Source organism: Coloeus monedula, assembly GCF_965178545.1.
Source record: "Coloeus monedula genome assembly, chromosome: 4".
Classification (NCBI taxonomy): Eukaryota; Metazoa; Chordata; class Aves; order Passeriformes; family Corvidae; genus Coloeus; species Coloeus monedula.
Genome location: NC_138784.1, coordinates 17418726 through 17432477, shown reverse-complemented (window position 1 = coordinate 17432477; position 13752 = coordinate 17418726). Strand labels below are relative to the sequence as shown.

At 38.9% G+C, this 13752-nt stretch overlaps 1 protein-coding gene across 3 annotated transcripts in view; it reads right to left on the bottom strand.

The window, feature by feature from the left end:
• Positions 1-13752, bottom strand: part of DGKI (diacylglycerol kinase iota) — a gene marked incomplete at both ends in the record, with an annotated part of 110415 nt that overhangs the window by 73258 nt on the left and 23405 nt on the right. For all 3 annotated transcript variants that reach the window (XM_082279600.1, XM_082279599.1, XM_082279598.1), the window contains 7 exons: positions 2785-2984; positions 5402-5513; positions 6850-6923; positions 7153-7215; positions 8064-8119; positions 12078-12156; positions 13317-13454. In XM_082279600.1, coding sequence (XP_082135726.1) covers positions 2785-2984; positions 5402-5513; positions 6850-6923; positions 7153-7215; positions 8064-8119; positions 12078-12156; positions 13317-13454 — 722 coding nt within the window. The remainder of the gene's footprint in view (positions 1-2784; positions 2985-5401; positions 5514-6849; positions 6924-7152; positions 7216-8063; positions 8120-12077; positions 12157-13316; positions 13455-13752) is intronic.

Here is a 13752-nt window from a genome sequence, read left to right as displayed (position 1 = left end):
CCAAATGGTGCCTTTCTTTTTCTCAGGTGCCTAGAATTTTTTTCATCTAAAAGCCCTTCCCTCTTTTTCCTCTTCCATTTTGCAGGACGCTCTTCCTCAACCCAAACTAAAAGTCAGTGAGAGCCAAGTACGTTTTGCAATTCATAAAGTGTTCATTAACTGAAATTTACTGGGGGATATACTACATAGGAGTTTCTAATCAGAAAATTATTCCTGGAAAAGCTGAACCAGAGTTTCTCTTCTTATTCCCCATAATTTTTGGTATAGCTCACAACAACCACTTTCTTGGCTCAATCACAGAAAACTGAGCTATACGTTGTCTCTTTCACATGCTACCATGATCAATAGTGGGGAACAGGAATGAGAAAGGCAACAAGGGTTTCAAGGAGAAAAAACCCCACCCCCCAGAGCAAAGATGTTTGGGACAAAAAAATATAGAAACAGTGTAAATCTCCTTCAAATTAGGTCTTTTTCTAATCACTCCCACTTCTTATCTGGCAACAATATCAAAGCTGATAATAATAACAACTCTGCATTTCTGTGACCAAGATAATTTTCTAATTGCTTTCCTGGCAAGGAGCTCAAGAAGAGCTGCCTAGTAACTAAGGATAGCTCCAGACCCACTTACTTATCTCACACATCTAACGTTCAAATTATAGTCATAAATAACCCCTTAATCTATCATGTTCAATCCCATACAAGGCTTTCTGGGAGATTCCAACAGAACAAGGAGTTATACCCTAGATATCAAGTTAAGAAAAATAGATAAACATATTTAATTACAAATTTCTTCACTTGTGCAATACTACCAATCAGCATGACAATGAATGAACTTCTTACAATACTAATATCTTAGATTTTAACCTTTAACATGCCATTTACTTTTTAACACACCATGAGATTCAACTCCTCTGACCTTCGCTTTCAATGCTTCAGAGTGAAGTACATACACAGATAGATATAGAAATAGATGTAAATATATACACGCACAGTTTCTGATATGTGAAGCTGAGACTCCAGTTCCTGACAGATCATTTGCATTTTCCCAAGACACAGATCTGCAGAAAAATGCCTCAGCCAAATCAAAGGACTGTGACAGTAATTTAGTGTACCATGGCACATTTAAATAAAGTTAAACCACAAAGAATATCCCCCTGACAATTCGCATATACTACAAATCCGTATTTCCCTACCATAGTTTAAATTCAGATCTAAAAGTCCAAACCTAACCATGGTAATTATCAGTTTGAAATACCAAGAATTTTCTTTTTACGTTTGCATAAATCTCCTTCAGTGCAGGAAAAGATGTCCCAGATTTGCCTTTTGCTTTATTCTAGTTTTCACAAATGACTGAAGAGTAGTGGTTGGGTGAAATTGGGCACTGCTGCCCACAGTCAAGAGTCTGCCATTCTCTGCTCCAGAAAGATGAGCATACTTTATATATTTTCCAGACAAATAGAAATTGCACATCAGAGAAATGGGCTTCTACTGAAAATAAAAGCATTAGTCTCAGAAAGAGAACAGAGTGCTAAATTGAACAGGAACATGTTGAAAGTAACCAGGGTGGCTTTGATTACATGAACAGATTGACAGCCAGGGGATGACAAAAAACTCTTAAGGGCTGGAGTCAAAGTTTGGAGTAAAGCAATATCTTTCACTAGATACACAGCTGTATGGGAGACAACTTTTCAGATAGCTAAAAGAAAAGATGTGCCTAAGACTTTGTCCTTTCTTTCCCATTTATATGAGTTAGTCTAGTGAAAGGTATTACATCTCTTCACAGAACTTGCCTCACCATTACAATTGCAACAGCAAAATTCCCCACCCATTTCCTGAGAAATATTAAAGCCCTTGGTGCATGAGTGTTTGAATTAAATGAATCTAAATAACTTTAGGTTGTTATTTCAGTATCTTTGGATAAGGGAGAGACTGTTTTGCTTCGCGTTTAGAATACTTGATGAAAAACAGCCAAGTCCCTTGCATCACTCATTTTAGCAGCAATAAAGACCTATACAAGGATTACAGTAATACCCTCTACAAAATAATCTAAATGACTTTATTAGATGGACATTTTCATAGGTCAAAATTTGACCATTTAGGTGTCCTTTAATTAAAATTTTCCTGAAGTGCTTGTAAAGAAGGTTTAATCATGGAAAGGAATGTTAGTCCTAAGTATTCCTCTTCACAAACTACTAGTTTCCAATCTTCTTAGCTTTTCTCTAGTCATATTTACAAAACACATTACTCATTTGGGTTTCTATACTGGAGAAAGATTTCCTACAAAGTACAAAGGGTTCTTTCAGGACATTCAGGTCTTTCTCCATAAACTCTGCCAGGCAGCATGTGCTCACAACAGAGACTGAAATATGTCCTGATTAGTTCTTGATAGTGGCAATTTCTTACAGGGTCTTCAATGCAGCTTAAAAAGCAGATCAATAAAGCTGAGAAACTAAATCAAAAAAAACTTCAAGGGCAAATGGCATACATATGCAGAACTGTCAGAAGCCAAGGGGTACACTGCCAAGCCTGCAGAAACCTCTCTAAATAAATAAATACATGACAGAAAGATACAACACCAGTCTAAAAGCAAGACAGGGGTAACTCAGAAGATAAAAAGAAAGTCAGATAAGTATTTACAATAGAGTGAAAAGGGACTTCAGAAGATGTGATTTTTTAAATTTATTTTTCAAATGCGCTGCAAGTCCAGTACATGCAAAATCCATGACTGAGAATGCTGCCCCACATGGGCCTCCTGCCACTAGGACATGCACATATGCAACTCACTCATTCAACAAAGGCATAGATGTTCTCCTCTTGCTTTTCTGCACCATGTTGGCTTGGTTCCTTAGGGAGATCCGGATGAGGGAGGGAGCCAACCGACAGGGTTCACCATCCACTTGCATGGGGATAGACTTGTACGTCAAAAGCGTCACCTCCCGGCACTGGTGCAACCTCTCTCCATGACCGCCCACCTGGAGAGCAGCCTGCAAAAAACAAACAAGCAAAAAACACAAACAAACAAAACACCAAGCAGGGAAAAGAAAAGATACCTCAGAACAGAGACAGCTGGGGCAGTTAACAAATCCAAAATGCCACTTTGCTGCCAGCATCCATCACACAGTACTCCATACCTAAGCTTTCCTAAAAGAGCACAATGAAAGTGTTTTCACCCTGAAACTGTAAAGCAATACTTCAAATTTCATAAAGAAAAGTGGTGGGCAACAAGCAGATATCTAACCACGTGCATTACAGGACTCATCACCTATATGTGCACGCACAAATAAATACCTGTGTTCATTCTTCAAGCTTTCAAATTGTTTTGGTTGGTTTGTTTTTACAATAACAGTAATGTTAATAATTATTTGCTCTTTAAAACAACGTCCCTAATTAGATACATCTGCGAGACAGAAAAATTATTTCCCCTTCCTGAACAGGATAGTCCTTAATGATAATTAAGATAAATTTAAATTTTTTATTGTGAAAGCCTACACAGCAAGTCAACCTCAACATTTGGCTGAAAAGAGCAAGCAGAAGGACCTTGTCAAAAACAATTAAATATCATGTTTAAGAATTCATTTCAAAGAAATTAAGCAAGGAAGACAATAAGCAGATCCTTCAAGTTCTAGGCAGACATATTTGGGCAGAAATGTATTTTTTTAATGAATACGACTATTATGTGACTGTTAGCTTTCACCTCTCAGAAGCAGAAAAAAAAAATCTTATATTAATGAAATGCTGACAGAGAACAGCCTAAACACAAGTCAAGGCCTTAATCGTGCTCTGTGCACTTAATATTATGGATCAATTGATAATAGCATCAATAATATAATAATTAATACTTCTTATAAAGTATTTCTTTCCCTTGGTTTCACAGACCCACTTAGGTATGAACAAGCAAATCTGAGAGACATACAAATCAAGTTAGGGTTATATCAAGAGAGTCTAGGGTTACAATCGTTCTTCAGCATCACAACCAATGTACACCTGTAGACCCTCTGTTCTCAACTAGGCTTCCTTTAAAGAGAAACAGCAGCTCAAAGGACCCAACATCTTGAATTCAGCCCCAGTTGAAATTGTTGGTAGCTTTTGAGATCATTTTAGCCACTTCCATTGGCTGAAGCAGTGTTAGTGACAAACCCAAAAACTCTTCTGACTGAAAACTGTCAGTTGGTACATGCTAAAGAGAATTTTGACAGCATTTTCAAAAACATGCCCTAAACTCTTGACATTTATTCCACGAGATCTACTATGCTAATAAACAATTTTTCTTTCCTAATCCACTAGACTCATCAAAAAAAAAAAAAAAAAGAAATGCCACAAAATTATCCTTAACCCAGACAAACTTTTTAAAATAAAGATTGACAAAGACTGCTTTTTGCTTACTTTGAAGCTTAGATTTGCCTGAATTTCTCTTTGAGGAAACAAACGCCATTATCATGGATATTTAGTGAAAGCGTTATGGACTGAGGGCAGGTCACACAAATAGTGAATTTAGCTAAAACAGGCTTATCCATCTTAGTTTTAAACTAGCTTACATGAGACAGCAGCAACAAAGGCCTACAGGCATGGAGCTAAGTGTGAGCTATAAAAACCTGCCAGGAAGCCCAGTTACAGGCCTTCTGTTGGCCACACTAAGTCCAAGATGCAGTGCCTTAGGTAGGCTAGTGCTAGCACTAACTACCAACTCTGGCTGCTTTTAACCACTCCCTGCAGACACTGTCACTGTGTTTGACCACTGCCACAGCAGGACACCAGGGTATTTACAGAGATTGCTTTTATGGTAACTCAGTTTTAGTTCACTTTAAGGTCAGCATTGACAGAAAGTGCAGTGACAAATTAAATTGTTGGCTGAATTTCCTTTTCCTAGCAGAATAAAAAGGAGACATAAAATTCATGCAAGAAATACTTAATAAAGTTTTCCACAGCTATTACTAAGGTTTCACAAGATTTTTGGTGAGCATATGGAAACTGAATGTGCATACAATTTAATATAATATTTCATATTTATATGCTAGCTATACCTAAAAATAGGCATTTATTGAAATAGATTGAAATAGACAAAAGTTAAAAAGAAAAAAGCAGTATTTATTTGATCATAGAACACTCCCACAGTAAAATCATGACTTTTCATACTGTCCTTACTGTAATAATCTTACCATTTAACTTGGAAGCACTGCAGATGCAAATTAGCCATATTTTACAAAGAATACTTTTTATTATTAAATAACACATCTCTTATTAGAAAAGAACCATTTGACTCTGCCATTTAACAGCAGAGAAATGCTTTGGCCTTCGCTGACTACAGGGAAACCCACTCATTCTTCAGTAACAAGGACAATTTTGCCCTCTGCAGTGTTGCCCACAGAGCTCACCCAGCCTGGCAGCACCCCCATGGACTCACCAGTGAGGCCATGGTGAACCCGATGACTTCAATGTAGCCATCATCATGACGCTGAGGCTCAAAGTCTCTGTGATCACCAGGGTTTCCCCAGGGCATTGTGCCAGCACAGTACCTACAGAGAGAAGTTTGGAGAGCGAGTTTGAGGCAGCAGCTTGCCCAGATGGGTCCTGACTAGTAGCCTATTAGCCTGTTCTGCTTGTTTCCAAGCTGATACAACACCTGCAAATGTATCCACCATAAACTTTATCAGGTCCCTCTCTGAGAGGAAAATGGTGAAACGCCAGGAGATAGGTAACAGAGCAGCAGCACTCTTTTCTCCCTATTTGCTTTGATTCCTGCTGGTGAGCTATTAAGCCATAAAGCTGTTTTGCCCCTATTTCCTCTCTCCCTGCTAGCTCAGCAGTTCTAACAGCACAAGGAACGCAAAACATTGCATAGCTTGAGGAGGCAGGGAGACATAAGAAGCAGGAACAGATACAGCTGTGGCATCTCTCTTTTCTACCATCAAAGAATAGATGTGAAAGTGATCTAAAAGTGACAGAAGGGGGGAACTTTAGAGAGGTGACACCAAGTAGAAGCTTGCAGTGCAGAACTCAAAAGAGCACGTGCTTGGGACTGCACGTGGAGCAAAGTAGGAGGTTGTCTAAAGCAATGGTCTCCAAAGTGGGGTGCATGCAAGAAAAATCCACAACTGACAAGACAATTAGAGGATGTGAAGAAAAATATTGCTTTTACTTTTAATAAATAAGAAAGCAAAATTTAAAAACAAACATTAAAATAAGTGTTTCATTTTCATGACATTTTTTCTTAATTTATATTTGTGCATGCTTTATATTGTTTGTAATACTGGTATAGAGGTACATGTATATAACTTATAAATATACAAATATTGGGGTGGTGCTTGAAAGATTTTTACTGATAGGGATGCACAATCAAATTAAGCCTGGAGACTACTGTTCTAGAGAGCAGGAGATTGACAACTTTTAATAATTCAGCTATATTTTTATTAAGGGCACCTTTTAACTTCTTTCAGCAGTTTGGTATTCCTTAACTGGTAAAATACTTATCCTTCCCCTCTCTCCATTTCTGTCCCCTCCTCCCCCTTTCCTTTTTTTCACACTCTGATTCTAATAAAGCAAAACACCAGACATCTGTCTCTTTATTAACTTATTTCCAGGTTATATGAACAACTTTTCAAAGTGTGTTTGTTAAGCATTTCTACTGTATCAGGATATTCAACTTTTTAAAGGATGGTTTTGCTGCACTCTGAACTCTGATGCCATTCTGGGTTGCTCATTAATAGCATTATAAGCTTCCAGCTCTCAACAAGGTAGCCCAGAGGCAAAATGCTCCCTGCACATTCACCAAGTCTAGGACAGCTGGTAAGTGTCTTTTGAAAACTATTTTTATTTTTCTTGTATAACTTCAAGAATCTGTCTTGCACTTACCTGGGTATGTTTAAAAACACTATACACTGGAACTTCAGCTCCTGGATCTTTGGGGTCAGGTCTGTACCATCACACTACAAAGCCAAAGTGACAGAGCACAGAGAAATTGCTGAATGGAGCCACAGACAAGAGAAGTGTTGCTGCTTTGTAACAACTTTCCCAAGACTTTCCTTGGAATGTGTTGCAAATGTCATGCTCAAAACTGAAAAGTAACAGAGCCATTAAACTCTCACCTCACTCTCTCTCCAAACCTCCACCTCCACCCCCTCCCCACAATACTATGACACAATTTCTTATACTTACCACAACTTTAACATGCTTGGATAAATCTCTTGAGCTTCTTTGCAGAAAGTCTGTAAAGGCTGCCTGCAACAGAAATAAGTGCAGGAATTGCCAACACTTCTCGCTCTTTTTTTTTTTTTTCCCCTCAGCTCTTATCCCCCTGGAGAGCTAATTACCAAAATGTCATCCTTTTGTCAAACTTACTCTCTCAGAAGATATAATTTTATTTTGTTTTAAATTGTGATACTTCTCCTTTTGAGAGCTTAACTGAAAAACAGTCCTTGGACACCCCAGTGCAAGATATCCTGGACTGTTAAGTGCAAATTCCTGCTCACTCACTTGTTTCCATGTTTAAGGCACATGCGTACAGTGGGTGTCACCATCCAGAAATACATTATATGCCACTCGTTATCAAAATGGTGTTTGCTCTTAACAGCTTTAGAATAAAGTGCTGTCCATTTGCCTCCTGAATGCACAAGTATATTTGCATATTCAAACATTATTAATCACTCCAAATACCTGATTTATGCCCTGCACTCCCCATGGCCCTACATCCAAGACTACTCCTCAAAGCTACAAAGGCCAAAACTTTGGGAATTCCTCTAGAAAAGTCACTATCAATGCACTTCCCAAACCCTGAGAGAAGCAGAGCAGTGTCTTGAGAAGCTTATGAGCCAGAAGCAGAGGGACCAAGATACAACCATGACTGTGTCCAAAGGAGTGGCTCTTTTCACACCTGCTCAGCTCTGTATAATAGTACCTCAGGTTCTTTTCTACAGACACGTCTGTGTGGCACTGCCAGAAACAGCATGTGTGCACTTGAAATTGTAACTGGCATGACCTTCTGATGTGAGAAAGTGAGGGGGAAGGTAATTAAGAAAACATTCAAACAACTAAGTTAACATCATTCCATAAGACAAATCTGTACTTACCCCTGCATAAAACATTTTATTTCTAAATCGGCTGTTGAATTTCTCTGGATTTGCTTCTGTGAAAGGATGAAAAATAAAGGTATGAACACCCTAATGAAACAAGTAGACTTCATTATACCTTCACATTCCCTGCTAGCACTACAGTGCTTTCAGTGTATCACTCAGTGAAAATATTAACATAAATAGGTTTTCTATGTATGAGTCCCCCATCTGTGCCTTTCTCTGCTATCAGATTTTGAACATTGATATTGAATCCTTCCCCTTTCTGGTAGAGAGTGGAAATAGAGGGAAACATGAGCAAAGAGGTAACAGGAATTTAATCAGTTAATTTAACACCTCTCAGACTATTAATCTTATGATGCCTCATGACAATTTGTGAGACTTCTGTTTCTAGCAATGCAGAACAACTCTCTAAGAATTATTAGAAATTAATGAAACACTAACCCGTGCTTTGAACAAGGAGTATAGTATTAGTAAATTACAAGGTGGAAAAGACCCTTAAATTCTGATTAAATTAAAGAGTTTAATCAGAATTTAAGAAAGTGTTAGAGAGTTACTAAGGAATAGACATATCTACCCAAAGATTCTCGCAGCAAAAAAAAAAAAAAAAGAAAAAAAGAATTGGCTACTCTAAAACCTATTTAGAAAGCTGTTTCATTTTGATTAGACTCCAAGTGATGGAGAAATTTGAGTCTAGTACCAATATACATCTAATGGTTAATTATTCTCACTGTTAATGTAAATGTGGAGGTTTCCAATCTTGAAATTTTCAGACTTCAACTGCCAACTGCTAAATCTTGTCATGCTTCTGTGTCAGATTAAAGAGCCTTCAACTATCAGATATCTTCTCCTTGAGTAAATACTTACAGGCAGTAATTAAATTGCCTCTTAACCCTCTTTCCAATAAGCTAAATGGAGTTCCCTTAATCTCCCAATACAAGGCACATTTCCCAGAATACAGTTCATTCTTGGGCCTCCTTGGAAACTGCTTTCCTTGTTTGTGGCATCTAGAGATTCCAGAAGCAGCCCTTCTGGCACTGAATTCAGTGTTACTACCAACTACTCACCCTTGCCCATCGATTCTCTAGTGAAAACATCAAACTACCAAAGCAGTCCTGGATAAAGCATCACTTTAGTGAGGACACATCCAAATTACCCCTCAAATGACCACTTAACACAATACTTCTAGTTCTCTTGGCAGCCACTACATCTCATAATATGTGGCTCCATTTCATAAAAATGAGCTGCTTGAGGTTTCTGATTTGCTTGCTGGGTCAGTTACTATACCTGTTGCTGTGTCACAGGTGACTCAAACTCAGACAGGGCCACTTCTACCTCAAAAAATGAATTTAATTGTATAAGTCAATCTCATCACACTGAGCTCACAGCTCTTTGCAGAGTCCTGACACCCCATGCTAAGCAGCAGAAGGCTTCTGAAGGCTTAGTGCCTGTGCTGCACATTCTCTCATGCAACTATCCCCAATGGTTAGAGACGGCAGACACCACAGCACTGGATCATACATGGATCTTATGACAAACACTCCCCATAACAAAAGCCCTGGTTTAGAACAGGAAAGGAGCTCTTCTGAGGTCAGGGACTAAGCAGTCTCTCAACCTACTGCTCCTACTTCTGCCATCACAGATGAGCATGGGTGGGGAGTAAGGACTCTGTGATGTAAAATAGAGCCTTAAGTTGATTTGAGTGTAACCTTGATTGTAGAAGTAAATTACTGAATGCATATCCAAGGCTCACTCCATCCTCATCATTCCTAAACCATCAAGGAAGTGGAAAATTGAATATGTTAGACTCTGTGTGCAGTGGGGGAGTTTCCTGCAAATGAACAGTCCTGCAGAGCTGAGGGATCAAACAGCATGTCAGCAGGGATAAAGTAAATTGCATCTTCCATGCTCTACCAAAGCATAAGGATAACAATGGAGGAAGTTGGAAAGAGCCACTACCCAGAACACTTCCCGAAGAAGCAGAGCTAAATACATTAGACTTGGATCCAACCCTCAAGTCTCAATCTGATTAGTCACAAGAAAGTGTAGAGGTTGCCATGGAAAAGGCCACATTAATATATAGGTTCCTCTGAGACGTTGCAATCACTGCTTATTCTAAATATAACAGCTGACCAATCTCTACTGCATAAAGTGTCCTGCTAGGCTGAGAGTTCATAACAATTTATCTTATTTTGGTTTGCAGGCAGGGTATTCATTTGTTTTAATACTATGTGTGATTACAATAGCTCCACATAAGCAACTGCATACAGCCACTTATCTCAAGAGCATAAGTGCTATAGCTGTTAAAGTACTTTACATTTTGCTACTGTTGCTAAGAATTTCTCTGGATTGTCATCAATGGTAAATGAGATCATAATCTGCTTTGCATTGCTTAATTCACTGAGCCACAGGATACTTTGGGCTGGAAGGGGCCTTTAAAGTACATCTAGTCTGCAATGGGCAGGGACATCTTCATCTAGATCAGGTTGCTCAGAGCCTCATTCAACCCAACCTTGAATGTTTCCAGGGATGCGGCACCCACCACCTCTCTGGGCAACTTGTGCCGGCGTTTACCCACCCTCATTGTTAAAAACTTCTGCCTTATATCTAGTCCAAATTAACACTCTTTTTGCTTAAAACCATTATCCCTTGTCCTATTGAAACAGGGTCCATTTTTCTTATAAATCCCCTTCAAGTATCAAAAGGCTATAATTAGTGCTCCCAGGAAGCTTTTCTTCTCCAAGCAGCACAACCCCAATTCCACGTGAAAAACAATACAACCCACACGCCAGCAACACCTCCAAGGCTATAAGCTTTCATCTCCTAAAATGCATAGAATTCGTTTCATATATTTTTGCATTTAAGAAAATAAGGATGACACCAGCAGTGAAGACTTGTGCTACAAAAAGGTCTCCTGGCCATACGTACTCAGACACACAGCTTGCTCTGCCAAGTGCTTTTTCACCCATGTAAATTTTTAAAACACTGGCATGTCTGGAATAACATTCATTCTTTATAGGGCTCCATAACTTCATTATTTAATAATGCCTCCATTAAATGAGAAAGTAGCCATGCATTTAATCTATACAGTATATTCACAGTCACATTAGCAATGCAGAGTGATATGCACTCATAAAAAAAACCGCATACAGCTGTCATAATTTCATTCCTGTGCCCTTTTGTGGCCCCTCATTATTATTCCTAAAGCTTGAAGCAGTCTTAAACATCATAAAATATGCATTAGCTCATTCCATCATGTATCCTGCTCTTATTTAGCCTGTCGTTAGTGTGCTATCTTTTCATCTTGAAATGACACTCTGATAGCATGACAGTGAATATAAGGAAGGCTGTGTTTCAGAAAAAATACCTGCATATGAAGCTGGAATGACCAAAAGCTGAAGGCAGACACCTGAACAGGGTTTGTTTCTACAAGCACTGCCTAAAGCCATTCATATCAGTGCTTAAGCCACGTGTCAATATGTACAGGGTGGCATAACTGCCACTGGCAAGGGGACAGACAAGGTGCTACAACTGCTCAAATTCCTGACACTGCTGCAGACTTTTAACCCTTTTACTTGTATAGAGACACTCTGGGTCTGTACCAAGTCCAGGGATGTTATGCTATACTGATCCATAGGTAACAGCTGTCTAGTCTGAGAACACAATCATATTCCTGCTATTTCCAGTCTTGTGGCTCTTCTCTTCCCCCCACTTCCACACTCGCACCTGACTTATATATCATCTCCTTTACAAGATCTAAAACTTTGGAAATCTTCCCTTTTAGCCCTTTTCCTCCAGTAAATTACAATCTTCCTTGTACTTTTTTCATTTTTTAATTGTGAATCAATTGGAAACTCATGATACAATCACTTTTTCTTCTTGTATGTATCTTAAGGTTTTATGTTCCAGCTTTACTTCTGAATTATAAGAACAGGATGTTAAATCCAACTCTATTTCTAATTAATAAAATAACTGCCCACCCACAGGGCTAAGGAAATAAAAAGTTCCTATTACCTCTGGATTCATGGAACTCCAGCGTAACATGTGCATCAAACCCAAGACTGAAGTAATTATTGAAGACATTGAGGGGAAGCTGTAATTAGATAATAAAAAGAGACATAAAAACAACATGAATGGAACACTTCTCAACACACCAGCGTTTAAGCATTAAAACTTGGCTCATCATGAGAACCTACTAAGAACAAAGTGGAAAATATCAGAGAAATGTAAGCAGAAGGTTGCTCTGAAGGTTAGTAATGGCTTGTGGAAAATGATCAGATACAGGAGCCCAAAGAACACAAAGAGACCTACAGTGCTTTATGATCATATATGTGTCTTTGTTAACACATCAAAGGGTTCCTTATGTTGTCATTTAGATTTCCCATAAGGCTGCACCACTTAAGATATCACCAACACAAAGGTTTTCAAAGGTTTTGCTAGCTCTTCAAGCTCAGCATGGCAAATGAAACTCCAGCTGTGTTCTTCTCACTTCATATATAACCAGGAGCAATCCAAGTCCCAGAGAAGAAGCTCTAATCCTATTGAGGATGCATGAGGCAGGCAAGCACACATCTGGCCTTTTCATTGTTACACACACCCAACAGGGCTGTAGAGAGACAACTGTAGCATCCAATAGATAAGCTGGAAATTATCCCTGAGAAGAGGAAAATGGTTCACAGAATCGGGAGGGGTTTCTATTTTTGTAGTATTTTCAACATCACCAGTCCAAATGATAAATTACTATGTGATTTCCCCACTAAAATTTTCCCATTCTTCAACTACCAAGATACACTAGTGGAGATTATGTGGAGACCCACACACAAAGAAGTTAAACACAAAAATACACTACACCTTACTGTAAAGTAGGAAACATCTGGTACCCATTAGCAAAATCCTAAGGAATAAAATTTTACATCCTGTTTTTAGTTTTGTCTAATTGGGGAATGGATGGTAGTCACAGGATTACTACTCCTGCAACTAGAGAAAAACACCAATGACCTTTCTGATGAAGCGCTAGGGATTTTTATCCAGGATTTAATCCTTGACATAAATGTTCAATGCCAGGGAGTTTCAAACAACAAATAAATGCATTTCACACAACTCTGGAACCACTGACACATGAAAAGAGTCACAGGGAGAGATGCAAATAAAAAATTAAAAAGTTGCAGAACTCCTCATCCATGCTCCTTAAAATGTAACCCAAAGATGTTCATAAGCATTCTATATTTTCCATGGGAAAAAGCAGGCTCTAACCTTACGTGCCCCGTCCTCCAGCTCATCCTGGGGCAAATCAGGGTTGCGCTCCACCTGAAGATTCCAGCGGTCCAGCTGGACAATGGTCCCATCTTCTACATGGCACAGGATCTTCGACACCGGCTCATCTGTGTAACCCTGACAGCAGAGTGACCAGAGTATCAGCCACAGATGGTGACAACAAATTGAGTTACTCACCAATTACCTGACAGACTTCCCTCCTTTCACACACACCTAAGACCCTCGATAAATTTTTGATCATGCATTTTAACAAGCTACTATTTGGGTGCACAAATCTAGGGCAGGCAAAGTAAGGCCATAGGGAGAGGAATTCAAGGTATATTTGCCTTTCCTGGAATAACTTCAGTGCTGTAGTAAAGGATAAACAGAGAGAAAGTTTAAACTTTGTTGAAATTAGAAGCCTGATTACTGTTCT